The sequence below is a fragment of the Talaromyces stipitatus genome, genomic scaffold, assembly GCF_000003125.1.
Source record: "Talaromyces stipitatus ATCC 10500 scf_1105507295541 genomic scaffold, whole genome shotgun sequence".
NCBI classification, from domain to species: domain Eukaryota; kingdom Fungi; phylum Ascomycota; class Eurotiomycetes; order Eurotiales; family Trichocomaceae; genus Talaromyces; species Talaromyces stipitatus.
This window is the reverse complement of record NW_002990115.1, coordinates 832,931-856,429: the sequence shown is the minus strand read 5'-3', so window position 1 is coordinate 856,429 and position 23,499 is coordinate 832,931. Positions and strand designations below refer to the sequence as shown.

Here is a 23,499-nt window from a genome sequence, read left to right as displayed (position 1 = left end):
GCTTTTTATAAGAAGGGCAGCCGCTATCACGTGACAGATTTAGCGAGTTAGCGCGCACCACAATTGATATCATCGAATCCGGGAACAGAGCCACCACCACAAAAAAAGGATTGTCTCGACTTTTCGACCTACAACCCTTCTTCAACCCGCCAAACACGACAATCGACCGGTAACGCATCTCCAGCATTCAAGATGCGTACCTACGACGACACTTTCTCCGGCCAGAAGATCTACCCTGGAAAGGTGCGTTAGCTTTTTATCGTTGTACCTCGGAAGCGTTTTGAGCGATCGGATTGAGAGAGGTTGTGATGGTTTTGGATTCGCATCGATTTGTCGCCTTAGCATCATCGTCATATTATCTTTCGATCTGTTTTCTTGGACGCGTTTGGGTTATTTTTTACGATGAAAAATATACTAATTAAGTGTCAAATATACAGGGTAAGCTGTACGTCCGTGGCGACAGCAAGATCTTCCGCTTCCAAAATGGAAAGTCCGAGTCCCTCTTCCTCCAGCGCAAGAACCCTCGCCGGATATCCTGGACCGTACTCTACCGTCGTCAACACCGCAAGGGTATCTCTGAAGTCAGTATTCCTTTCCTTTCGAAGACACGTCGTTTCATGCACATTGGGAGGAGTTATAGGAAACAGAAGTCGATTCTGGAGGGATATGCCATGGCAATTCCCCATTTTGAGGACAATGACAACGACTGCGGCGGCCGATGATTGAAATACATATACTGACGGAAATGGAAATTGTAGGAAGTTGCCAAGAAGCGTTCTCGCCGTGTCGTCAAGTCCCAGCGTGCTATCGTCGGTGCTTCCCTTGACGTGATCAAGGAGCGACGAAGCCAGCGCCCTGAGGCCCGTGCGGCCGCTCGCCAACAAGCCATCAAGGACGCCAAGGAGAAGAAGGCTGCTTCTGAGAGCAAGAAGAAGGCTGAGAAGGCCAAGTCTGCTGCTAGTGCCTCTGCCGGCAAGGCTCGTATCCAAAGCAAGCAGGGTGCTAAGGGTGCTCCTATCAAGGTTCAGGCCAAGTCTCGTTAAATGTGAAAGACGATAGTAGACGTTTGGGGGGTTATGAGTCGAGGACGAAGCGCATTTTTCAGACCCGGGAAAACTGAATAGGGGCTTTCATACTGGGATTCTTACTTTTTTTTTGCCACATGTTTTATCTGGAGCTGGACTGTGTTCCCATGTTATTCAATGAATAAATAACAAAACAAAAGGGAAAAAGGAACATGTTATCGAGCAATAACAATCGGTGCTACGATCCGTCTGGCATTTGGACAGAGGTAACTTTACAGCGTATCTTCAGAATGTAGATACTCTTGTGTGGCTTCAGTGGCATTGAGTAGGAATACAATGATGACGATCAATCTATTGCTAGAGATCTGCTGTTAGGACGGTATCTCCTAGTTCTGGGCATATCTACTGTAAAGAGTTAACAAGTTCATGCAATGAAATACCAGAAAGAATATAAGAAACTGTATTAGTACAATAACTATTCTATGTAGCCTGTTATCCCCAATAGACTACACTGTATCCCTGATTCCCTCAAATGTAAAACCCCTCCATTTCCCAGACAGTAATGAAAACATGATTAAAATACACGCCTATGGGTATTGGTACCACCAGGCCTTTTTATGAAAATATAATAGCAATGTGCAAGGAAAGAAAATGCAACAAGTAACACAGTTACAAGCAAAGCCGCCGCTGGCTACAATTAGTAGTAGTGCGCCATTTCGAGACCAGCACGTTTGAAGCCACACTTGATATAAAAGCCCTCATTGATTTCGGAGCAGTCAAGAATTGTCTAATGAAAGTGATGTTAGAACAAAGCACTTCGGCTTCAAGAAGGGAAAGAAGAGGGATAAATACCTTGTAACATCCGACCTTCTCCGCAACATAATCCAAAGTCTGAATAATCCTCAACCCCAATTTCTTCCCCTGTTGATCCTGCGCAACCGCAATATCCTCAATATGACCCACGAGTCCTAGGGTATGAATGAATTTCCGCTCAACAATCAGACTACCCGTTCCGACAATCTTGCCCGTTCCGTCACAAATGACAATCATATAATACTCGTCATTACGCTTGTATAGGTAATTATATCGCTCATTCCACATTGCCTCTGAAATATCGCCCACCGTCGTCAGTACGCGCAGGACATCGAGGTAGCCCAAATGGAAATCGGAGCGGCGTAGGGGTCGAGCAGAGTAGCCTTCCGGTAAGACGGATTGGATTTCTGCGGATATGAGAGATGGGGAGAAGAGGGGCTCTTCTTCTTCTTCCGCTGACTTTGTCCCATTCTCTAGCTGTGGTTTGTGGATTATGGTGCCGTTGGTGGTTTTGTGAGTGCCGTTGCTGTTGGTTGCTGTGGCATCGACATCTTCCTTGATGTGGAGTAGATTTGTTGATTCGATGCCGTTGGAGGCGGGGACAGAGTAGAGATCGGTGGTCATTGTGAGATTAATTTTTCTTCTTCTTTTAGAATATTCGAAAACTGCTTTCCGGCAATTGAAATATTGAAAACTCAATGAGTTACTGGTGTTGTGAAATGTCGAAATTCGAAAGAAGGGGATTTTTGTTGTGCTGAGGGGGAAAGGGAAAGTAAGACAGGCGAACTAGAAGGCCGCAAGGTAAAACACGCGGTGGGTCTAAGCTAAGATCCGTGCAAAACAACAAATTCTTGCCGAAGAAAGAATCGGAGTCGCTGTAGGATGATTATACAGAGATTTGTTCGAACAATTGTATCTTGTGCAACAGAGAAAAGGAGAGGAAAAAGAAGAGTCACAGGCTGCGATTTATCCGAATCAGACCCGTCATTGTACATACACCAGATCAAGCACGGACCAGTCCGATTTGCTGCTATTTTGGGCACTGCTCAGCCACATCCCTTATTGACCTGTGCAAGCTACAAAGAATAAGGCTGATTGTACGTATGTCCGATATTGTGACGTAAAAATACATTGTAATGCTCAGCTACCTCTAGTAGATACTTATATATACTGCTGCACCTATTTCTTCTCCTTGGGGCTAATCATCAGCTCGGGACGGACATACTTGTCAAAGTCCTCCTCGCTGAGAGCCTTGAGCTCCATTGCACTAGCCTTCAAGGTGATGCCCTTCTTGTGTGCATTCTTAGCAACCTTGGAGGCCATGTCGTATCCAATGACGGGGTTCAAGCAGGTGACAAGCATCAAACTATATAGATATTAGTTTTCAGATCCAACAAGACAAGGAAGTAACATACCTTTCGTGGAGAAGAGAGTCAATGCGCTTTTCATCAGCTTCCAATCCGTGAACAAGGTTCTTCTCGAAGCTTGCCATGCCATCAGCCAAGATGCGGACGCTGTGGAGGAGGTTACGAATCATGACAGGCTTGAACACATTGAGTTCGAATTGACCGTTCATGCCGGAAATGGTGGTAGCAACGTGGTTGCCCATGACTTGAGCGCAAACCATGGTCAAAGATTCACACTGGGTAGGATTAACCTTTCCAGGCATGATGGACGAACCGGGTTCGTTCTCAGGGAGACGGAGCTCTCCGAGACCGCAACGAGGACCAGATCCGAGGTATCGGATATCCTGAGCAATCTTGAATAAAGACGTGGCAAGAGTATTCAAGGATCCTGAGGCCTCGGTGATGGCGTCGTGGGCAGCCAAAACCTCAAACTTGTTGGGAGCAGTCTTGAACTCGGTTCCTGCAAGCTTGGAGATTTCGGCAGCCACTTCCTCGTCAAAGCCCTTGAATGTGTTCAGGCCAGTACCAACAGCGGTACCACCCTGGGCGAGGAGACGGAGGTCAGGGAGAGTGTTCTCGATACGCTTGATATTGCTGTCGAGCTGGGCAACGTAACCAGAAAATTCCTGGCCGAGAGTGAGTGGTGTAGCATCCTGCAAATGAGTACGGCCAATCTTGATAATATGGTTAAAAGCTTCAACCTTGGCCTGGAGGGCATTGCGCAGGCTCTTCAATGAGGGAAGCAAAGTGCCTTCGATTTCGAGGACGGCGGCAATGTGCATAACAGTGGGGAAGGAATCGTTGGAAGAAGCGGACATGTTGACATGGTCATTAGGATGAACGGGCTTCTTGCTACCCTTTTGTCCTCCAAGAATTTCGATAGCGCGGTTCGAGATGACCTCGTTGGCGTTCATGTTGGATTGGGTACCGGAACCGGTTTGCCAGACAACGAGAGGGAAGTGGTCAATGAGCTTGCCAGCGGCAACCTCAGCAGCAGCTTGCTGAATAGCCTCTCCAATCTTTGGGTCTACTTCCATTAGTACAATAGTTTGAATCACACATCCAAAGTGTCCGAGTCGTACCAAGTCCGTATTTCATGTTGACAGTAGCAGCGGCACCCTTGAGAATACCGAAAGCCTTGACGACTGGGGGCGGCATACGGTCCTGAGGCTGGTTGATCTTGAAGTTGCCCAACGAACTGTATGACCGACTTTAGCGATTATCCTATCTATAGAATCGGGTTCGAGCATGACCTACCGCTGGGTCTGAGCACCCCAGTACTTGTCATCGGCGACCTATATAACATCACTGTTTAGCGGTTTGCACGAAGAAGCCTTGTCCACAGCGACAAACCTCAATCTCGCCAAAAGCGTCAGTTTCAATTCGAGTGTTGGCAGCCTACGGTCGTAGTTCAAGTCAGCATAGTTCAAAGAATGCGCTTCCGATATAGAAATTTGTCGCAAACTCCAGACATCATCGGGCTCACCATTCTTGCGGACGAAGCGAAATTCCTCGGGTTCGAGATGGACTGAAGACGAGCGTACTGTAAGACTCGCGCACTGCTCACAGAGAAGAATTGTGATGCTCGAGTGGGGGTAGAGAGACAGGTGACGCGGGGAAGACTGGACACAGCTCGCCCAACATGTGTCAAGCTTCGGACCGATAGCCGAGATGCCATGGTTTGTTCTGTGCCCTTCTATATGATTTAATTGCCAATTGGCTCGATAATTAAAGGAGAAAGGATGTCAATTGGCGAGAACAAAGGAATTGAGAACAGAGAAAGCGCGAAACAACGAAAAGAGTCGTGTATATCAGAAGGAAGAATTGTTGTTTCTTTTTTTTCGGCCATGTTCTCTCCTTCCCCAAGATTCTCTGCCTCTGCCGAGTTCTTCCGTGGCCCCGGTATTACCGTGATGTAATTACGCTAGTCTACAGTGCTGTCGGGCTGGAATTACGGTAATTTACGGGAAATGATGACTAAGCTATACTTCTCCTGGTGTCATCTTCCGAAGCTCCTTGAACATCGACAAAAGAATCACTCGAGTTGAACAAAAAATAGAAACTATCTTCTGATGAATGGGAATACAACGAATTATATGAAAAAGGTATTAGCTAACATAATTCTAGAAATTTTCTTAAGCTAAGGGTAAATGTAGGGCTTGCTCATAGCCCGAGACTTATGACGTCGACTCGGCGGGAGATGAAGATACTATACCGTATCCGGCTAGAACGATCACCATAGGGTTAGGGTTGTTCTTATCTTGATATCAACTTACAAATTAATTGCATATCCTCCTGGCTTTATCTTAGAAATAGATATCAATAAACCACTCGCGCGTTCTCTATATGGTGCAATTAGCCTCCTGCCGTTTATTGGCCTTGCGGCTTGTACAACCAGCATTGAGTGTTGGCACTATCGTCATTCCGCCTGAGCAGAAGCGTAGTTCTTCAACATCACTCAACGAACCTGTGATTTCATCCCTACTGGAACTCCTTGTGGATTATGGCGAGTATGTCCAACACGTCTACTACCACGCGATGCAAATCGCCTATTCCCCCAGACGTCATAATCGCCAAAATCCAGCACGCCAATTTAGGCGCGCTCGCTGTGCCCGGAAATGGCGGGTACTATCTCAAGTATCCAGAGGGCAAGGTCGTCGCCATTGCTTCTGACCGGCTATGTTCCGTTTTGGACGATTCGATCATGTCGTTCGTTTTTCATTTTGAGAGGGACGGCAAGTACGAAGAGGCCAACGAAACGATGGAGGATCTACGGAAAGCTGGGATCGACGCGGATAAGCTTAAAGCAGAAGCGAGCGAAGAAATCAAGAACGGTGCATGCGTCCTCGATGGTGATTTTGATGGGGACAGCCGTGATGATGGTCAACAACCGAAGGCTGAGTCTTAGCAAATGTCCGCTACTTTGCCAGAGAGTATGACCGTGAGCCGTTTGGATTTTCAGGCCAGTCTAACATATTATAGGCATTGATATTCTACTCCTTTATAAATAGCGGCTTATCAGGTTGCTTATCACTGAATCCGGGCCTGTAACCGGACAACTGACATCTAGGAAAGAGAGCGGAGGTCATATTCCATGGATAGAATGTCTAAATCTCAAGAATGATCCAGTGCGTGCAAAGCCTCAGCAAGCGTAATGACATGAAATCCCATCTTAGGAAGAAGAATATCAAGCATCACTTTAGCGACTGATTCGGTCTGGTCAACAGGCAATTCCAACACGTTATCCCTAATCACGTAGACCTCGTAATCCAGATCGAACAAGCGGTAAATAGTAGACATTACAACACCGGATAGACTCAAACCGGACTGCTGGCAGCATTAGTGCATTGACATAGTCGACTCGTCCAAGTTACATACAATAACAACTGCCCTGATATTTTGCGCTTTCAGTATTTGCTCCAATGCACTCCCGGTTGTAGCAGCCCATCGAGTCTTCTGTACAACGACATCTTTTTCATCGACCGTAAAAGTATCATAAATCTGTACCGGAGAAGTACCCTGTGTAAAGTCTCCAAAAGGGGCAATCAGTCTGGCAAACGGCGAGTCTGGCGCAGCCTCAGCCTGATTAGGGCTAAAGGAAAGAGTAGAGAAAATGGTTAGAGGGCGAGGAATTTTGAGATGCACGGCGTCGTTCCACTTGGTGCAATTCGCAATCATAGCTTGACCCTCGGGTACGTCTTTGATTGAGTTGATGAGCATTGCCATCCAGTCCAGGTTGAGGATTGCATAGTTACTGCCGAAATTGAGGGAGCGGCTGGTGGTAGGCATGATGAATCTAATATCTATACAATGGATTGAGCGCGAAAATAATGATTAAAGATAATCACAGATCTATTTTTGAAATATTATAATTTGTAATCAGCATCTATTGACTTGCTCCGAAATTATCTTCATTCTCCGTGGTAACGGAGCTGAGAACCCCTGGAATCTCAACTCCGTTGAGCGCCGGAGTTGAGACCTCAGCTCTCCGCTACATAGTGGCAAACTAATTACTATATATTCAATACACATCCACGAGTTCGCGGTGATTCAAAATCCCCAATCTCAATGGGAATATTAAAGAGCATTTATCACTTCAAAGCTATTTATCGCCATGACCTCTGAACAAAATGCAGAACAGCTTGAAAATGGGACTACTGCTGCAACTATGAGCTCACCAGAGACCACCATTTCGGAACCGCCTTACAGTATCTTTGACAACAGGCAAAAGTGGCTTATTATCATCATTGTTTCGACAGCTGCCACCTGTAAGCACTATTTTCGTCGGCTGTAGTTTAAAGACCGTTACTGACAACAACAGTTTCCGGCTTCGCATCAAACATCTATTTTCCCGCGCTACCAACAATCGCAACTGACCTCAATGTCTCGGTCGAATTGGTCAATCTCACTGTCACATCATACCTGATCTTCCAAGGCCTTGCACCCAGTCTCTGGGGTCCCATATCCGACGTCAAGGGCCGCCGAATAGCTTACATATGCACATTCCTTGTGTTCCTAGGAGCATGTATTGGTCTTGCCGAGACCAGAAACTATCCCACCCTCATTGTCTTGCGATGTCTCCAAAGTACCGGTAGTGCCAGTACGATTGCTATAGGTTCAGGCGTCATTGGAGATATTACCACTCGTGCTGAGCGAGGGGGGTATATGGGTATCTTTCAAGCAGGGTTACTTGTCCCTGTTGCTGTGGGACCAGTAATAGGAGGCGCAATTGCTGGGTCTCTGGGATGGAAGGCTATTTTTTGGTTTTTGACTATCTACACCGGCGTTTTTCTTTGCATTTTGATCGCCCTGTTGCCTGAGACGTTGCGATCAACCGTCAAGAATGGTAGTCGGTTACCGTCGAACTTAGTAATGCGATTCCCATTAATAGTCTATCAGAAAGCCAGTAAAATCGATTGGCAAAGGGAGACACCTGACGATCAAAGTGTCTCCAAGAAAAGTGTTAATATTCTAGGGTCGCTTCGAATACTTTTCAGCAACCACGCGGCCCCTATCATCGTCTTTCTGGCTGTCTATTATGCAGTTTGGCAAATGAGCATCACCGCCATGTCATCTCTGTTTAAAACTCGATATGGTCTGACCGAAATTCAAATCGGGTTGACCTTCATTGCAAATGGGGTAGGATCAATGGTTGGAACGTTAGTGACAGGCAAGATCCTTGACAAGGATTACCGTCGTGTCAAGGCGAAATACGAGGCCTCCTTGGATACTGGACGCAGAAGTAGACATGAAGAGGACTTTCCCCTGGAAAAAGCCCGTCTCAGACTTGTTCCTGCTTTCTCCGTGCTGCAATGTCTTTCCATCCTTCTTTTCGGCTGGACAATTCAGTATCCTCAAAAGGTCCACATCGCAGTCCCTATCGTCTCAACTTTTATAACAGGGTGGACTGCCATTTCTACACAATCCCTCATCATGACTTATCTAGTGGATATTTTTCATGATAGAAGCGCAGCAGCCAGTGCTAGTTTGAACCTTGCAAGATGTCTGTTTGCCGCTGGAGGAACAAGCTTCGTCATGCCAATGGTTAATGGCGTTGGGGTCGGGGTCGCATTCACCATTTGTGCTGCTGTTCAAGCAGTGGCACTAATAGGACCTTTGATTCAATACAATTTTGCTGCTAGATGGAGGGGCAAGGACAGGGAGAAATCTGAACAAAAGGATGGCGAAGGGAAAAATGAAAAGTGACTAAGTCCTGCATAGGTAATGTCTATGTGGTGCACGTATTTCCAGCATGCAGTTGATGGTTCAATTAGAACGATTTTTAGTTCATCATACCTTTACAGGTCTGTATTTTAGCATCCACCACGATGAGATAGAACCATACGTAATAGAGTAGTAATTAATGGAGTAGATAATATTATCAAAATGATTTATTCCTACTCATAGTTTGCGTCCATTAATAGCCTCTTTTAACATGTTCCTTCCCCATAGATGTTGGTTCCCTCCAACCATGACAAACAAGCCTCTGCCCTCGCTTTGCTCGGGAGACACAACATGAGGTTAAACTTGTTAAGTATCTTAGTAAATAATTATACTACTATATTTGATCTAAATCCCACGGTATCTAGTCAGATGCTTGGAGAAAATAAGATTCCTTTATAGCTGGGGTCTCTCGGAGATGGATATTGGCACTTAGGGTTAGGTGACAAGAGTCAAAATAAGTATCAACAGAACTTGCCAGAACGAATGACAAGGGAAACTTGACACTAGCTGCAGTAACTTCCGATCGTGATCTAATAACTGACGCTTTCCAGGATCAGTATAGATAAATAATCTCATCTAATCCCTCAGCAGCTTTCATTCAGTCTATAGTAACTATCCAGGTAGAGTTGTAGAGAGACATAAATAATTTCCTACTAATATTGCCTAGTTAGGGACTTCCCAAGGTTATTGTAGTCCAAATCCGGAGAACTGTTTATCATCCGGGGACATGCTCATTCTCGAATCTGACACTCTTTGAATTGAGCCATCATCAGCATAAGTACACCTGCTCGCAAAATATCAACAGAAAGAATCAGGCTAATTTTTGCAATATGCATACAGAGCAACCAATCCGTTCTCGCAGACGACCACGTCCATTGCAAGACTCCACGCCCAAGGAAGTGTACAAGAAACAAAAGGTTGAGCATCCCTCCCAGCTCCCTCCGTCATTTTGGGACAATCTGTCAGAAGTTTGGTTGACTCGTAACGCACTACGTGAGCTCGATCGAAGGAATACACAAGCTACAGCGAACGCTTCCACAAAACTTCAATTTCTCTGGCCTGTCACCCGCAACGAGTTAATGGCAGTTCAAAGATTTGCGCGTCAGGGCGGACCAGATTTATCAGGACTGCGGGGAGTAAGTTACCTGAGTTAGATTATTGAACACCAATTCTGACTGAGTATTACAGTGTCCAGAACCTACACTGAGTTCTCACCGACCATACCGCATCCAAAAACGCAGAATCAGCGCTTCTCGGGGTTTAAGTGCTTCACGAAACTCGTGTGCCTTGCGAAGCACCAAGTCAACAACTACTGAAAGTAGCGGACCTTACGATTGGAACTTTCAGCAACATCTTACTGCTCATGGTATCTTTCCGACCCGTCACCGATTTTCCAACGGTCACATACCTTCAAAGTCTAGAAATTGGGATGGCATACTTGCAAGACTGGCTCAGCGTCGGCCCTCGCTTTCGCCTCCCAGATTTGCAGAGGAGGATTTTGAGGAATTTCTCCGAGCAGATGCAGCTGCTTCCAAAGAGAGACAAGTTATAGAGCATGCGATCATCCCCTTTATTGAAGGCAAAGTTCTAGATAAAGAATATATAGGGGGTGGTATTCCTTTTAAGAACCTCAATCATCTTACTGATGGCACTCTGGTTCCCGGAAATCCCAATCACTATTATGGGGCACGTCCTGATCAACTTGACCCCCAAATACAAATTGAGCTCAACGGTCAAATTGTGCCATCCACGCAGCATGAGCTTCCTATTGCACCAAATTTTTTCCTAGTAGTGAAAGGACCTGATAGATCATCGTTAGTAGCTAACAGACAGGCATGCTATGACGGTGCGTTCGGAGCAAGGGGAATGCACTCGCTTCAAGAGTATAACAAAGATGAACCTGACTTTAATAACAATGCCAGTACTCTAATATCCATTTATCATGACGAGCAACTCCGAATGTTTACCTGTCATCCTTCAAAATCCGCTACATCAGGTCGGACGGAGTACTATATGACACAAAGCAGAGGATGATCCATGACAAGTGATCCTGATACTTTTCGAGAAGGCGCAACCTGATATCGGAATGGCAGGGACTGGGCAAAGGAGGAAAGGGGCGAAGCAATAAGACAAGCGACAAGCAAATGAGAGAGCCACTTAGAACTGAATGATGTATGTGAGTCCTCAAGCAATCAGACCTTGTGCATAGCTACCCAGGTGCATTGAGTAAAGTCAGATGGAAACGCGAAGAGCATGCTAACTGTTTCCAAGTGCGTTCAAATTCCTGCCGGTGTTAGGTCGATATATTGCGGATTATTTCGAAATAAAGCCCTGCTGAAATACGTAAGAAGTGGAAATTGCGCAGAGAAGTTGAATGGTTGTAATGTTTCCCCTGATGGTGGGAGATGGTAGTCGAGGGGGGTCTCCTTTACGGAAATTGAATACTGTGGAACAATCAAAGCTGTAGACATGAATGAGTAAATAGACTGTAGTTAGCTCGGGAAATAGAAAAGTATCTCTAAGATATTCCTCTTCATTAGCTCTTTCGACTCAAAAACTACGTGTATTCTTAGGGTTAGGGTTATATACCTAATACCTCTGAGGTTAGGGCTAATTGAGCGTCCGGATCGTTTCAGTGTGGATTGTCGTCGCCTCCGCCTCTGCCTGAAATTACAATCAAATCCCCGCAGAAGATGCCTATCATCAGGCTCCTAGGAAGACCTTCTAGTGTAAATACATCATTAAACACCCGTGGACCGCAGCATTCATGAGTATTCGGACGAAAGCGCTGTATAGGAACGTGCCCCCTTAGTCAAGGTTAGGGCTAGTTGTTTCAATCGCCAAATGAGCTATTCGGGGCATACTAGATACCTGGCTACAGCGAAAGGAAGGCTACTCCATAATTCTACTGATCTCAGCTTGGGTGATTGTAATATACCTAAGAACAGGTAAAAAGTATCTTATTAATGCTAAAACGTATAAATATATTAGAGGTGCCTTTCACCCCTAAATCAAACTCACTTCTGGATATATTGACTTGGGCCCTGAGAGGTCTTCTGTTCGTTGTAGCCAAGTTCCAAGGTAAGTCCATTTACGCCTCCACATTTACTTCCAAGGTTGGAAGTACACAACGTGCTTCTTATTTGATCGTTGCTGTTTACGGTAAGCTTAATCTCCCGTCTTCTGTTAGAAATCTATCTAACACCATCTGAGTAGACTCTATCTGCACGACCACGATGAATGAAGCTGATCCTTTCCATGCCTTCAGCTTCATTGCATCGAGCAGTCTTCTAAACAGTGGATTCGGCCGCGCCACATGATTGAGCGCTTTTCAAAAGTAATTAGCTCTAGTCTTTACCTTGAAGCAAAAGTTCCGGATTGCCGTCAAATATCAGAATGGCAATCCATAGAGCAGATATGTGTCTCCAATTATTTAGAGGCCCGGGCATTGGCGCCCTTGTCTAGCCAGCATGTCTGAAAAGACGCGGTAATGAAAAAGAAAGCCGATTGTAGCCAGTAAGCCTGCTTGAGCGAGCCAACGTCACCTGACGAGTGATATCACTTTAAATCGACTCATCTGACCGAGTGCTATGGCCATGTGGGAGGTACTGATAGATCGGAATTGCCGGCATTTTCAATATGATTTGCCAATTCGCAATGTTGTGTGTAGATAGTTTATGCAGACAGTGACAAAATAGCCGGAACTGGTCTTCATAAGTTGACTCTACTCGCTGAGAATCAGGATAAGTATCAGAAATATGACAGAAACTGAGAAAATAGACCTTCTCGATTGTCGTCGAAAAAGTGGAAGAAAATCCAGAAAAGCGACCGAACGTAAGCGGCAATAACCCCCGGGTGGAGCCGGCTATCTCAGGCTATTTTTCTTTTTTTTTTCTATCCTCCCGTCCTCAATAAATGAGAATTTGTATGAAAATTGAAGAAGATTCTACAAAGTAAGGGCATTCACAATGTATTTCATGCTACTCGGTGTAATTCTTCGCATGAAATAAGCCAAATATGCAGCTTAGCACCAGAACTATTGTTGGTTGTATCGTGACTCACTCCAAGAATCATATGGAGTAGACCCGTAGATAGCAAAAATTCTTCCATTGTCCCGCTCGGGTATTTCTCCATTCTTTCTGTATCGTGAGATACTTCCCACTACAATTTCTTGGATAAAACACTCCAGCGATTGATTATCCCATATCCCGGAACAAGCAGCAAAACACATCCACCATGCTCATTGAAGATCAATCGGCAAACTCGGCCACAAAGTCGACATCTTCATTCTCCAGCCTTCCCGATGCCCCCGTTGACGAAATCTTCAGTCTCAATCACGCGTATGCAACTGATCCTAACCCAAACAAAGTAAATCTGAGCCTGGGCGTCTACCGCACTGAAGAAGGTCAACCATGGCCACTGTCATCGGTCGAGCAAGTAGAGCAGGAACTGCATTCTCAAAACAATCCTGCTCGCCATGAATACTTGCCCATCGAAGGTGACCGAGAGTTCTTAGATCATGCTCGCGACCTCATGTTCGGCTTCAACAAGAACGATACAGACGTTGAGAAAGAAGCAAAGGCAAAAAAGCGAATTGCGTCCGTACAAAGCATCTCAGGCACAGGAGCAAACCATCTCGGTGCAGCGTTTTTGGCCCATCATCTCAAACCGAAACATGTCTGGGTATCGATCCCGACATGGGCTAATCATCACACTATCTGGGAATTGCAAGGTATAGAGCGTAAAGGGTACCCGTATTTTGACGCTTCAACGTGCGCTTTCAATTTTGAAGGTGCCATTACCACGCTTGAGAATGAAGCGGAGGAAGGAGATGTCATTCTACTACACGCATGCGCCCATAACCCGACAGGCGTTGATCCATCCAAAGAACAATGGAAGAAAATCGCCGAACTGTGTCAACGCAAACGACTATTCCCCTTCTTCGACTCGGCTTATCAGGGTTTCGCGTCTGGATCAGCAGATGAAGATGCCTGGGCAGTCCGATACTTTTTCAACCTCAGCCCGCCTCTAGAAATGTGCGTTGCGCAGAGCTTCTCCAAAAATTTCGGTCTTTATGGTCATCGAACCGGTGCTTTCCATTTGGTCACCAACGGCTCAAAGCCCGCAGAGACGGAACTCGTACGCAAGAATCTATGCCATATTATCCGTGGGGAATACTCCATGGGTCCGCGCTATGGTAGTACGATTGTCAAGAGGGTGCTCGGCGACAGTGCCTTGAGAGCCCAATGGCAAAAAGATCTGACGGCCATGAGCTCAAGAATAAAGCGAATGCGTCAGGCTTTATATGATGAATTAGTCCGACTCAACACGCCCGGATCATGGGAGCATATCATTAACCAGAATGGAATGTTTTCCTATACTGGTCTCACGCTGAAGCAGGTTTTGACTCTGAGAAATGAATTTCATATTTATCTGCTCAAGTCCGGTAGGGCTTCTGTTAGTGGCTGTAAGTTTTTCTTTCCAGGGAGATGAAATAAGAACGAATCTAACTTGACTTTAGTCAGCGAGAAAAATGTGGCTTACGTAGCTCAAGCTATTGATAACGTGGTGAGGAGGGATGTCTGAAGTCATAGCAATGTACATCAATCGACTCTTATATCTCATGTTTTGTTCCAGATTTGCATATGTATTTAGATTTTTGATAACATGCACCTTCTATGAATTCAGCTTATGTACAGTTAGCTTGAAATCTATCCAACCAATGTCAAAATGCCAGATTAAACCTCCACTGGATTGTATCCTCTTCGTAAACGCCCGCTATACAAATGTTTGAATATCGCCACCTCTAGTGTATGTTAAAATCACTTTTGGAAGGAAAATACAGGTCACTTTGTAGGTTCAAATATGCTAACCACAGTCCGTAACTTGGTTATCATCTCATCCCATTCACCCTGCGGTGTACTTAATATAGTCACCGCACCACCTGCACCTAGATGCCAGACCTCTGGCTTAGTCGCGCTCGCTGCATCCTCATGAGCTGAACTGCTAAAAGCAGTCCTTATCAGAACTGAGAAACTGCCCGAGCCACCCAAGTCCAGAAAACCCATCACCCCGGAATATATACCGCGCTTCCATCCCTCGATTCTGTCGAGATGCATGCATGACCGTTCTTTCGGTGCTCCTGTCATTGATCCAGGGGGTAGAGTGCGTTGTAAAGTAGTCAGACCGTATGCAGCCATGCTGGCATGCTTGGAGTCCCTTGCTGTTGTTCGATCAACTATCCCTTTCACATGGGTAACCATTGAATATACACGTCCATAATCCTCAACATCCAAAAGTTTTTCAACATGCACATTTCCCGAACCACAGATACTATATAAATCATGACGAATCAAGTCAGCAATCATGAGATTTTCCGCCATTTCCTTGGTAGTAGCTAGAATTTCCTTGGCCTTTTCCAATGTCATGCCTGGTGATTTTCGGACTGTTCCTTTCATTGGTTTCATTTCCAGGGTAGAGATTCGATCCCATATAAGGAAACACTCGGGACTGCTACTTGCGATCTTGACTTTGCCCAAGCTTCCATAAGCGCTGAATGCTGCTGGATTGTAGGTTTTCAGTTTCTTGTATATCAGCCATGGACGAAGCTTGCGCAACCTCGCATCAGAAATTGCTGGTAATGTAATGGTTGTCTGTCCAGTGAGACAAAGTTCATAAGACTCGCCAGCCTTGAGTTCTTCTTGGCATTCAACAATTTGCGACTTGTATGCCATCTCATCGGGAATTTTGACTGTGCTTTCTTGAAGAAGCGTGTCGACAAGCTCTCTTTCTGCAGAAGTCAGCAGGCTATGTTGTTCTAGTGCAGCCGACTTGTCCCCGATTTCAATGACCTCTTGACTAGTCCGTAAATGAAATTGCTGTATCTGTTGGTATATGGCCTCTAACCAACCGCCTGGTTGATTGTCGGCTTCTCGTGTTGATTGGATGGATATTGTTCGCAAGACACTATCAACGACTATGCTTCGCTCAACCCATAAAAAACTAGCATCGGGGGCAGCTGTTTCATCTTCATTACCAACGTTCTGTCCCTCTATGTTAGAAGCCACAATTGGCGACGTTTTGGGATGTGACAATCCAGCAAGTCCCATTTCATATGAGAAATAACCCAGAAATCCGCCCCAAAAAGGAATGCTGTCTTTTCCAGATGTAACCTTCTTAGTATTCATGACATGTCTCAAAATCTGCCAGAGTATCTCGACAGAGATGTCGCCGTGAGCATCTGTCTTCGTGATTGCGTCCAGCTGTTCAATTAGAAGCTTCTTGCTTGGGACGAAGTATTCAAGCCGCCAACTTTTGGGAGACGGGAGCGACATGATACTAAATCTTCCATTTGATTGAAACAATATCGACGGGGAGCCAGGTGCGTTAAATAATTCGAAGATGTTCTCGGGGTAGAGCCCGTGCAGGGGTAGAGAGCGATGGAAACACATTTTGGAAGATTCTGCGGTCAATTGCTCGAGGAGATGACTGAGATCACCCTGAACATCTGGCGTTTGGAGAGTGGATGCCAATGCATCCTTCGATATCGGTCGAATGACGCGTTTAGATGTTTGGTTGAACTGCTTACTTGCCGTCCACCAATTTCGTAGTAGTCTTTTACAAGCATCTGCATCTGACTTGCAGGATTCTGGATGAAACTGAAAGCCCCAAAACGGTTTGGATATGTGACGGACACCCATCGGGAGCCTTCTGTAAACAGATCCTTGTTCGTTAACTGTCAACCACGAGAGAAAAGAGAGATTCCCCGATTCGGAGAATCCATCGTCGAGGTTGTCCTCTGGAGAGACATGTGTCTCAGAACCCGTCGATGCGTAAAGAGAATGATATAATGTCACCTCAAAGTCCTGTATACCAGCAAATATATCCTTATCCATAACAGATATTCGATGTACCTGACCGTGCAAAGGGCACGGGAGTCTCTTGATAGCCAAGCCCTGATTCAAGCACAGACTCTGAAATCCAAGACAGATCCCTAGCACAGGAATCAAATCCTCTCCTTCCAAAGTCCATAAATCATTCATGATCCCCACATCTGCTACACATTCCGGATGGCCCGGACCTGGGCCTAGCACAACAGCATCAAAGCCTCGTAGAAAACTTCGCATATCCCCATTTGGCCATTGTGAGTCGACAGTCAGTACTGTTACCTGGACACCCAGGTTCTCTTCAATCATAGAGATGACATTGTTGGAGAAGGAGTCATAAGCATCCAAATATAGAACATTCTTCTTGGTAGACGCTGGTATTGATGACGACCCTACATCGACAGGACACATTTTGAAGGATCTCTCAGATTGGAAGTGTCAAGAACAGCGCTCGATTATTTCATACAAAGAGACTTTTGTAGATGGCGAGAACATGGACAGTGGCAAATGATTGACGGAAAACTCCTTGTATGGCGAGGAATTAAAGCAGAGGATTTTTGACGCGTACTATTCAAGTATCGACATTATGGATAAGTCGAATTGGGACTTGAGTAGTGAAGACCTCAAGATGTATGCTTTTGGTGAATGGAGTGACGGCTGTAAAAGGCGATAGGAGAAAAAAAATAGTTGCCATAATTTTAAGGTTAATATCCACGGAGACCGAAAGACATCCGGCTGAGCAGGTGATTGGTTGTGCCCTAGAGACAACCCAAATAAATGAAATTTGAAATATTTTAAGAAAACGAGTGGCATAGATGGTTTAACGGATATTTGTACATTTATTGCTGAAATTCTAGGTAGGTGGAGTGAAAAATACATGATACATATCAGATAGCATCCATTCGTGCCCTCGTAGTTGTACAAATCTCAAATCTAAACTGGTGTAATCTAGAACGCTCGAACTGACCCAAGGTAGATGTCTATCATGAAACTATGGTGAGTCCGTAAGTAACTTCTCTGCGACTTTCGAAAAGTATTGAGTGACAAATCCCTCCCTAAGGACCAACATGTTAGCATTTTAATCCACGACAAGTGGACAGGGGATATACTCACGTATAGAAACTGTGGTCGGAGCTATGATCCTCAACCAAGTTATGCGCCAACTCATGGCAGAGAATCACCCACCAATACACAAGTGCGTCGGCTCGACCACCGATCGGATCCTGTGACAGCCGAGTCTGATGGAGCTGCTTGAAGAATAAATAGTTGCAGAAAAGACTACCCGCACGGTTGAAAGCAATGGTCTTGCCGGCGGGATCATAAAATATGCTGATGCTCTCCAACCGGACTGAAAATATACTGGCACACTCCACGAGTATTTTCGCAAATGCGTTGATGCCAGCTGAGTTCTCAGAGAGGAAAGCAGATTTACCGGCGACCGACTTTGCGCTCAGAAAATGTAGACGTGACGGCAGAGTCGCAACATATTCAAGATCGTGACTTGGTCGCTCGTCACAGTATGATTTTGTCTCAGTAACTTGGTTGGTATCAGGACGACTATAGACGCCGGATGCACCGTGCGGCCGACAAGCTGAGATTGCGGAGAGGAGATTGTTATGCAGCTGGTTTGGAGAGGTGACAGATCTTGGCTCATTAGGGTTTGCACTCGAGCCTCGATTTGGAGCTCTAGGATCTGTTTCTGAGTAAGGGGGTGGTAACGATACTTCGCTGCTTGAACCAGGGATACCACCTTCCTGAAGTGAACGGTTCTGAAAAAGAGACTGAAAAGGATTCTGTGCCCGTTTATTATCATCCAAGCCAAAACGCTTACTCAAATTCGAAAAGAAGCCGCCGGGGTTGAAATCTTGGTCATTTATTCCAGTATGTTCCTTTTCACCGAGCCGCTGATGCGAAGGGGAGTCTGGGAAAACTCCAGGCATGGTATGATGTTGCTGCTGAGAGTCGCTTTCCTCCAATTGCCGCTGAGCCTGGAGTTTGAGACGTTCAGCTTCACGTTCATGAACCAGGCGCCTCTCTTCTTCCAATTCTTTCTGTCGTAAGTCTTCCGCCATTCGAGCCTCTTGTTGCTTCTTCTGAAGAATACGTTCGACGTTGTAACCTCGAGCTCGTAATTCATACAAATCAGTCTTTAGTAACATTTCCAGAGTGAGAATTGAATGAAGCTTGGGCCGTGCAAGCAGGATATGAACGAGAGCTTGACTGATTTCGTAAAAGTCATATTTTCCAGGACTGATCCACAACGCGCGATCGCTTCCCTGTGATGTAATAATAGCATGGCGTTTCTGACTGTGTGTTGCGCCAGTGTTCTTCAGAGATCGCCGAAGGGATATAGAATGCACGACAACTATGCTAAGGTGTTTCTCCAACCACTTCGTATCATGTTTGATAGATTCTGAGCTATGCTCGTGAAGAAAGAGCCTGGTACGTTCGTTGATGATCTTCTGTAGCTTAACTGCTGACGTCTGATCCGAGGATTTGGCACCCCAGTGCGCACGTTCTTCAACGAGTGTGCTTAAGGCAGGGGTACCAAGCGCTGCATAAAACTTTTCGAGTTTCTCCTCTTGAGGTGCGGCAAGAATGTGCTCCCTGAACAGTGTGTAGCTTTGGTAGTCATCCACAATAACAGCATCCTTCGCTGCTACCAATCGCCATTCTCTGATGCCTTGCTCGTCATCTTCAAAGATGTCATCGGCCTCATCTGTTGTTGCTTTTCTAGCAATTGTATTTGAGCCGGCTGCAGGAAGCTCCTTACTTGCAAGCAGGAAGGGTGCCTTCATCATCTCATGGTAAAGGTCCTTGTCCTTGTGATGTTTCAGCCTCATGAGATTATCAGCAAGTCTTCCCAAAAGACTTAGATATTTCTCAGGGCTCTGAAATTTGGAAGAGATCCTAGCCGGCTCTTTGACCAACATTTGGGCAACTTCAATCATTGTTGGCTCTTGCTTTGATCCCACCGCCTGCAAGAAAAGATTCCCCAATGGTCCAAAGTCGACAAAATCGAAGATATCTTTGTAATCTTCACTTTCACCAAGATAACAGTTTTTTGGAGATACGTAGCGCATGGAAGGCCTCTTCTCCAACGTCGAACGATTTGGTATGGGGATGATAAAGGCATCACCCAGTCGCCGGATGTCCGCTTCCTTCAAGTCTGGAACTAACGAAGCCATGTAAGTAAATATACCCTTCGCTTCGCTTGGCGTTTTTGGTGGAGCCTTGAGAATGCTTTGTACGCACTCCATCACTGGAGGATGTAGACTAACGCCAAAGATCCTTGAGTGTGGATGAAGGTCCCGCCGTAGGATATCGAAACCTAACAATGCCGCACCCTCATGAGTGAAGCAGTCCTTGGGTGCGCTTAACTTCTTATTTCCCTCAATTGGTAAGAAGGCTATAGTCACCCGTTGCATGTCGAGCTGGAAATACTTATTTGCGTGATGTTCCGTGATAAAATATGACATTGCTTTGGATTGAAGAGCCGTATCTCCAGCTAACGCTGCCTTTGCTATTATCTCAATGACCTCTATTGCTGAGGGGTGACTCCTCAGACCCAGAGTCGATAAGAACTGCGCTTCCTTGCTATGAGGCAAGAACTTTCCAGGCCAATCAATGATTCGAAGGCCAAGCTTCTGATGAGATTCCTTTGGTTCAAAGAGCTCGGATATCTTGTATCGTTGCCGATCAGAAGAATTCTCTGCAAGACAGATCTTGGTGCTCTTCAGTCTTTCTATGTCCTTAGCAGGAATATCGTCTCTAACAGAAGTCAAGTATTTGATCAGATCAACGTGGCTCCATTTTGGCTTGGACTTTTCACTCGACATCGGATCAGGATCGTTGAGCAGCCTCTCGAAAATCACACCAAGCTCAACTGTCTTACGAACACCAAGTGCAGCCAGAAACTTATCCTTGACATTCGAAAGGCCATAAACGACTGGCAAGTCATCGAAAAGACGCACAGTTGGAAAGTACGCTTCTTCCGGTCTTCTCATGCCATTTCTCACGGGTATAACGGTTTGAGGTTGCAACATATCAACCACGGTTTGTTTGGAAGACTGGCTGAGCGTGTCCCACTGCTTGGATAGAACCGGCAGAATTTGAGCAGCAAACGAGGCAGTGCGAGTGATATCTTTCTCAACAGGTAAAACCCCTCGATTTCCGGCATTTTCCACCAGCCAACGAAGCCAGGGCACTGTCTGGAGTTCCTTCCAACCGATAGCATCTAATTGGCGTTTCTCTAAAGACTTTGTGTACTTGAAGGGAATAACTGATGGTGGTATGGGCAAGTCGGAGGGTATACGAGCAGGGTTAAGATAGCAATCGATTCCCGCTAGAGTTAACAACTGACCAGGCTGTCCTTTAGACGGCTCTTCGTTGGCAACAGCAGCACTGAGGAGGGATATCGTGGTTTTCTGGTCGAGTTCACCGGAGGCGGCACGCCTTCCAATCCAGGAGATAAACTCTACCAGTTGGGCAGAAGTTAAAGCATTGTTTTCAAGTTCCCGTTTGATGTCTGAAACTGTCACTTCTGTCACAAGACCAACATCGATCAACTTCTTAGTGAACTCTTTAGCGTTCTCCACCAGCTCATCGGGAAGAGATGGAATGCTCTCCATGAAGCTGAGATCTTTTGGCGCAATGCGGACATGGTGACTGGGCAAGACACCACATGTAGACAGCACTTCAATTGAAGCATTCTTGTTACACATCCAGAAGGAGTCTTCTATAGTCTGGCCGAGAGTCGCAGACGGGGTGGATTCTCGGAAGGAAAATTGATTAGCTGTATGAATAGCTTCGGGGATGAAAGACATGATATCATTCTTCCGAACTTTGGGGCCGCTCTTAAAAGCGATTCGGGTCTTAATCGACGACATATCGGCAGTCCAAGCGATCCGACAAACGATACCGGCTGCTCTAAGCATTTCCATATTCCACCTACTTATATACCGTGTATTAAGATCGATGCTCTCTCTCTCAACTGTTGGGATGACTGAAGGCGCAGAGATGTGTGCATTTAAACCAGTAGTTTGGTGCGTCGGGAAGCCTATAAAGATCCGCCCCGACTTTGACGGCAGCACCGCTGAAAGAATTTTTGAGTTCTTATAAGAGTCGTCAGTTGAATGAGAAGGAGTAAGAATCGCAATAGTCGTCCGCTTTGGCGGGGGTTTGCGAGTTGCTCTTTCTAGTTCTCCAGAGAGAGAATTGCTTATAGATGGTTGGACAGAAGCCGTATTGATGTGCAAGAATACGGCGGCCTTTTGATTTTCAGTGAGGTCTTCCGCATCTCCAAGCCTCTCTGCTGACTCCGTAGGAGGCTTATCAGAGGCTGTAGAAGACCCGGTGAATTTGGAGAAGAACGAGCGAAGCGTGGTTGTTGTGTCGCGAATGCCTTCCAGACGAGCAGATAGGGTATTTTGAGGGCTCCATTCAACTATTTTCATCCATGTAGCATCGACTTGAGCAACCTCCCTTATAACACTAGTGACTTTCATCAGTCCCTCAGCAGTTTTCGTTTCAATGTCTCGAGGTATCGTAACCTTTTCGCTTGGTGCAACCTTCTTATTCAATCTCAGCAGGTTCCAATTATCTACCCACAAATCAATACTTTCTAGACCGACGAATGTGAGACTTGTGGCAAGAAATTTCGCAAGCTCTAGCAGCGAGGGAACAGGCGAGGTATCATTTCGATAATCAAGGACAAAGGTCGTATCCGGAGAAGCATCAGATCCGCTCAGTTCCAGTCGCCGGGTGAAAAGTGAATTGCCTTTCCAGTAAAAAGCCATGGCTGAATTGCCAGAGGACACGAATGGCTCCTCGCAATCATCAAATACACTGTAAAATCCAACACCAAAAGCACCGATCTTTGTTTCATCCGGGTTACCGTCCGCGATCCTCTTCAGTCGGCTCCAATCCTTCTCTGTAAATGCATGTCCATTGTTGGAGATCATTAACCTTCGAAGGGTATGATGAGTAATTACATGTTTAAGCGTCGCAGTCGGGTCTGCCGGATTTGGCAGCGGAACTGCAGTGGAAGGTAAAGTCTCAAATTTCACTGTGACCCGAGTGGCCGATGCATCGGCGGCATTCTGTATCATCTCACGAAGTACCGTCCTTGATATTCCTAACAGTTAGCGCAACAAGAATAAAAACTCAGCATTCGGCCAACAGCCAGTATTGGAACTCACCATTTCCCGGAATATCGTGATAGGACTTTTGAAATTAGCCCTCGAGTATCAACAGTCACCGCCTCCTCATCGTTGCTAGATCCCATAGTCCGCGCTTTCAACGCGTTGAAATCTATTGACTGTGTCATGATGCAGATATTAAATATCAAGAAATATGAAGTTTATCAAGGTAGTCCTTGGAACAGGACAGGCTGTGCAGAAGGATGCCGAATGCTTGTTATCGAGTAAACATAGCCAACTCCAAACCCGCTAAGGACGGAAACTTCCTGACAAATATCAACAAGGGAAAGATAGTTCCATCAAATATTGACGGCTAGTCCAGCGAGCAACCTGATAAAGCGTGGTTTATCAGAAATGAGTGATGAACACGGAGTGTATCGTCGTGGAGTGGCGAGCTGAGTCAGTTTAAACTACGTACGTCGGAGATAAGCCTGTCTTATCGATA

The 23,499-nt window shown here is 45.7% G+C and overlaps 10 protein-coding genes across 11 annotated transcripts; 5 read left to right on the top strand and 5 right to left on the bottom strand.

Annotated features, from left to right (window-relative positions):
- The first annotated feature begins 112 nt into the window (after positions 1-112).
- TSTA_026440 (60S ribosomal protein L24) lies at positions 113-1,439 on the top strand. The gene is made up of 3 exons (XM_002479723.1): positions 113-243; positions 438-581; positions 759-1,439. The coding sequence occupies exons 1-3, from the start codon at positions 193-195 to the stop codon at positions 1,041-1,043; spliced, it is 480 nt and encodes a 159-aa protein (XP_002479768.1). The 5' UTR covers positions 113-192; the 3' UTR covers positions 1,044-1,439.
- A 24-nt stretch (positions 1,440-1,463) lies between these two features.
- Positions 1,464-2,764, bottom strand: TSTA_026430 (glucosamine 6-phosphate acetyltransferase, putative). Its single transcript, XM_002479722.1, has 2 exons — positions 1,878-2,764; positions 1,464-1,812 (listed from the first exon to the last, which is right to left on the bottom strand). Exons 1-2 carry the CDS (start codon positions 2,460-2,462, stop codon positions 1,723-1,725), a joined length of 675 nt encoding a protein of 224 aa, XP_002479767.1. The 5' UTR covers positions 2,463-2,764; the 3' UTR covers positions 1,464-1,722.
- A 185-nt stretch (positions 2,765-2,949) lies between these two features.
- TSTA_026420 (fumarate hydratase, putative) lies at positions 2,950-5,077 on the bottom strand. 2 transcript variants are annotated; one of them, XM_002479720.1, is made up of 6 exons: positions 4,731-5,077; positions 4,598-4,642; positions 4,502-4,539; positions 4,327-4,442; positions 3,254-4,271; positions 2,950-3,204 (listed from the first exon to the last, which is right to left on the bottom strand). In XM_002479720.1, the coding sequence occupies exons 1-6, from the start codon at positions 4,920-4,922 to the stop codon at positions 3,018-3,020; spliced, it is 1,596 nt and encodes a 531-aa protein (XP_002479765.1). In that variant the 5' UTR covers positions 4,923-5,077; the 3' UTR covers positions 2,950-3,017. The 2 variants fall into 2 exon arrangements, with proteins under 2 accessions (XP_002479765.1, XP_002479766.1); XM_002479721.1 differs by lacking the exons at positions 4,327-4,442; positions 4,502-4,539; positions 4,598-4,642; positions 4,731-5,077 and having other exon boundaries at positions 3,254-4,314.
- Positions 5,078-5,655: 578 nt separating this feature from the next.
- TSTA_026410 (uncharacterized protein) lies at positions 5,656-6,348 on the top strand. Its single transcript, XM_002479719.1, has 3 exons — positions 5,656-5,953; positions 5,975-6,177; positions 6,227-6,348. Exons 1-2 carry the CDS (start codon positions 5,748-5,750, stop codon positions 6,150-6,152), a joined length of 384 nt encoding a protein of 127 aa, XP_002479764.1. The 5' UTR covers positions 5,656-5,747; the 3' UTR covers positions 6,153-6,177; positions 6,227-6,348.
- Positions 6,349-6,358: 10 nt separating this feature from the next.
- On the bottom strand, positions 6,359-7,033 carry TSTA_026400 (cysteine hydrolase family protein; the record flags this gene model as incomplete). The annotated part of the gene is made up of 2 exons (XM_002479718.1): positions 6,359-6,571; positions 6,623-7,033. 2 exons carry the CDS (start codon positions 7,031-7,033, stop codon positions 6,359-6,361), a joined length of 624 nt encoding a protein of 207 aa, XP_002479763.1.
- A 325-nt stretch (positions 7,034-7,358) lies between these two features.
- Positions 7,359-8,950, top strand: TSTA_026390 (MFS multidrug transporter, putative; the record flags this gene model as incomplete). Its single annotated transcript, XM_002479717.1, has 2 exons — positions 7,359-7,512; positions 7,566-8,950. 2 exons carry the CDS (start codon positions 7,359-7,361, stop codon positions 8,948-8,950), a joined length of 1,539 nt encoding a protein of 512 aa, XP_002479762.1.
- Positions 8,951-9,798: 848 nt separating this feature from the next.
- On the top strand, positions 9,799-11,002 carry TSTA_026380 (uncharacterized protein; the record flags this gene model as incomplete). The annotated part of the gene is made up of 2 exons (XM_002479716.1): positions 9,799-10,104; positions 10,157-11,002. The coding sequence occupies 2 exons, from the start codon at positions 9,799-9,801 to the stop codon at positions 11,000-11,002; spliced, it is 1,152 nt and encodes a 383-aa protein (XP_002479761.1).
- Positions 11,003-13,028: 2,026 nt separating this feature from the next.
- TSTA_026370 (aspartate transaminase, putative) lies at positions 13,029-14,716 on the top strand. The gene is made up of 2 exons (XM_002479715.1): positions 13,029-14,435; positions 14,490-14,716. Exons 1-2 carry the CDS (start codon positions 13,205-13,207, stop codon positions 14,552-14,554), a joined length of 1,296 nt encoding a protein of 431 aa, XP_002479760.1. The 5' UTR covers positions 13,029-13,204; the 3' UTR covers positions 14,555-14,716.
- Positions 14,717-14,772: 56 nt separating this feature from the next.
- Positions 14,773-17,265, bottom strand: TSTA_026360 (para-aminobenzoate synthase PabaA; the record flags this gene model as incomplete). The annotated part of the gene is made up of 2 exons (XM_002479714.1): positions 14,773-16,833; positions 16,882-17,265. The coding sequence occupies 2 exons, from the start codon at positions 17,263-17,265 to the stop codon at positions 14,815-14,817; spliced, it is 2,403 nt and encodes an 800-aa protein (XP_002479759.1). The 3' UTR covers positions 14,773-14,814.
- A 385-nt stretch (positions 17,266-17,650) lies between these two features.
- Positions 17,651-23,182, bottom strand: TSTA_026350 (HATPase_c domain protein, putative; the record flags this gene model as incomplete). The annotated part of the gene is made up of 3 exons (XM_002479713.1): positions 17,651-17,909; positions 17,968-22,980; positions 23,055-23,182. The coding sequence occupies 3 exons, from the start codon at positions 23,180-23,182 to the stop codon at positions 17,846-17,848; spliced, it is 5,205 nt and encodes a 1,734-aa protein (XP_002479758.1). The 3' UTR covers positions 17,651-17,845.
- Positions 23,183-23,499: the final 317 nt, after the last annotated feature.

What these genes read in the sequence shown, in the direction of transcription:
- TSTA_026420 (XM_002479720.1), bottom strand. Translation starts at nt 4,922, where the DNA reads ATGGCATCTCGGCTATCGGTCCGAAGCTTGACACATGTTGGGCGAGCT. An exon ending in TGGGGTGCTCAGACCCAGCG is followed by an intron (nt 4,443 to 4,501) that starts GTAGGTCATGCT and finishes TCGGTCATACAG; the next exon opens with TTCGTTGGGCAACTTCAAGA. An exon ending in GACTCTCTTCTCCACGAAAG is followed by an intron (nt 3,205 to 3,253) that starts GTATGTTACTTC and finishes ATATCTATATAG; the next exon opens with TTTGATGCTTGTCACCTGCT.
- TSTA_026370 (XM_002479715.1), top strand. Translation starts at nt 13,205, where the DNA reads ATGCTCATTGAAGATCAATCGGCAAACTCGGCCACAAAGTCGACATCT. An exon ending in TAGGGCTTCTGTTAGTGGCT is followed by an intron (nt 14,436 to 14,489) that starts GTAAGTTTTTCT and finishes ACTTGACTTTAG; the next exon opens with TCAGCGAGAAAAATGTGGCT.
- TSTA_026440 (XM_002479723.1), top strand. Translation starts at nt 193, where the DNA reads ATGCGTACCTACGACGACACTTTCTCCGGCCAGAAGATCTACCCTGGA. An exon ending in AGAAGATCTACCCTGGAAAG is followed by an intron (nt 244 to 437) that starts GTGCGTTAGCTT and finishes TCAAATATACAG; the next exon opens with GGTAAGCTGTACGTCCGTGG. An exon ending in ACCGCAAGGGTATCTCTGAA is followed by an intron (nt 582 to 758) that starts GTCAGTATTCCT and finishes TGGAAATTGTAG; the next exon opens with GAAGTTGCCAAGAAGCGTTC.
- TSTA_026410 (XM_002479719.1), top strand. Translation starts at nt 5,748, where the DNA reads ATGGCGAGTATGTCCAACACGTCTACTACCACGCGATGCAAATCGCCT.
- TSTA_026430 (XM_002479722.1), bottom strand. Translation starts at nt 2,462, where the DNA reads ATGACCACCGATCTCTACTCTGTCCCCGCCTCCAACGGCATCGAATCA. An exon ending in AGAAGGTCGGATGTTACAAG is followed by an intron (nt 1,813 to 1,877) that starts GTATTTATCCCT and finishes CACTTTCATTAG; the next exon opens with ACAATTCTTGACTGCTCCGA.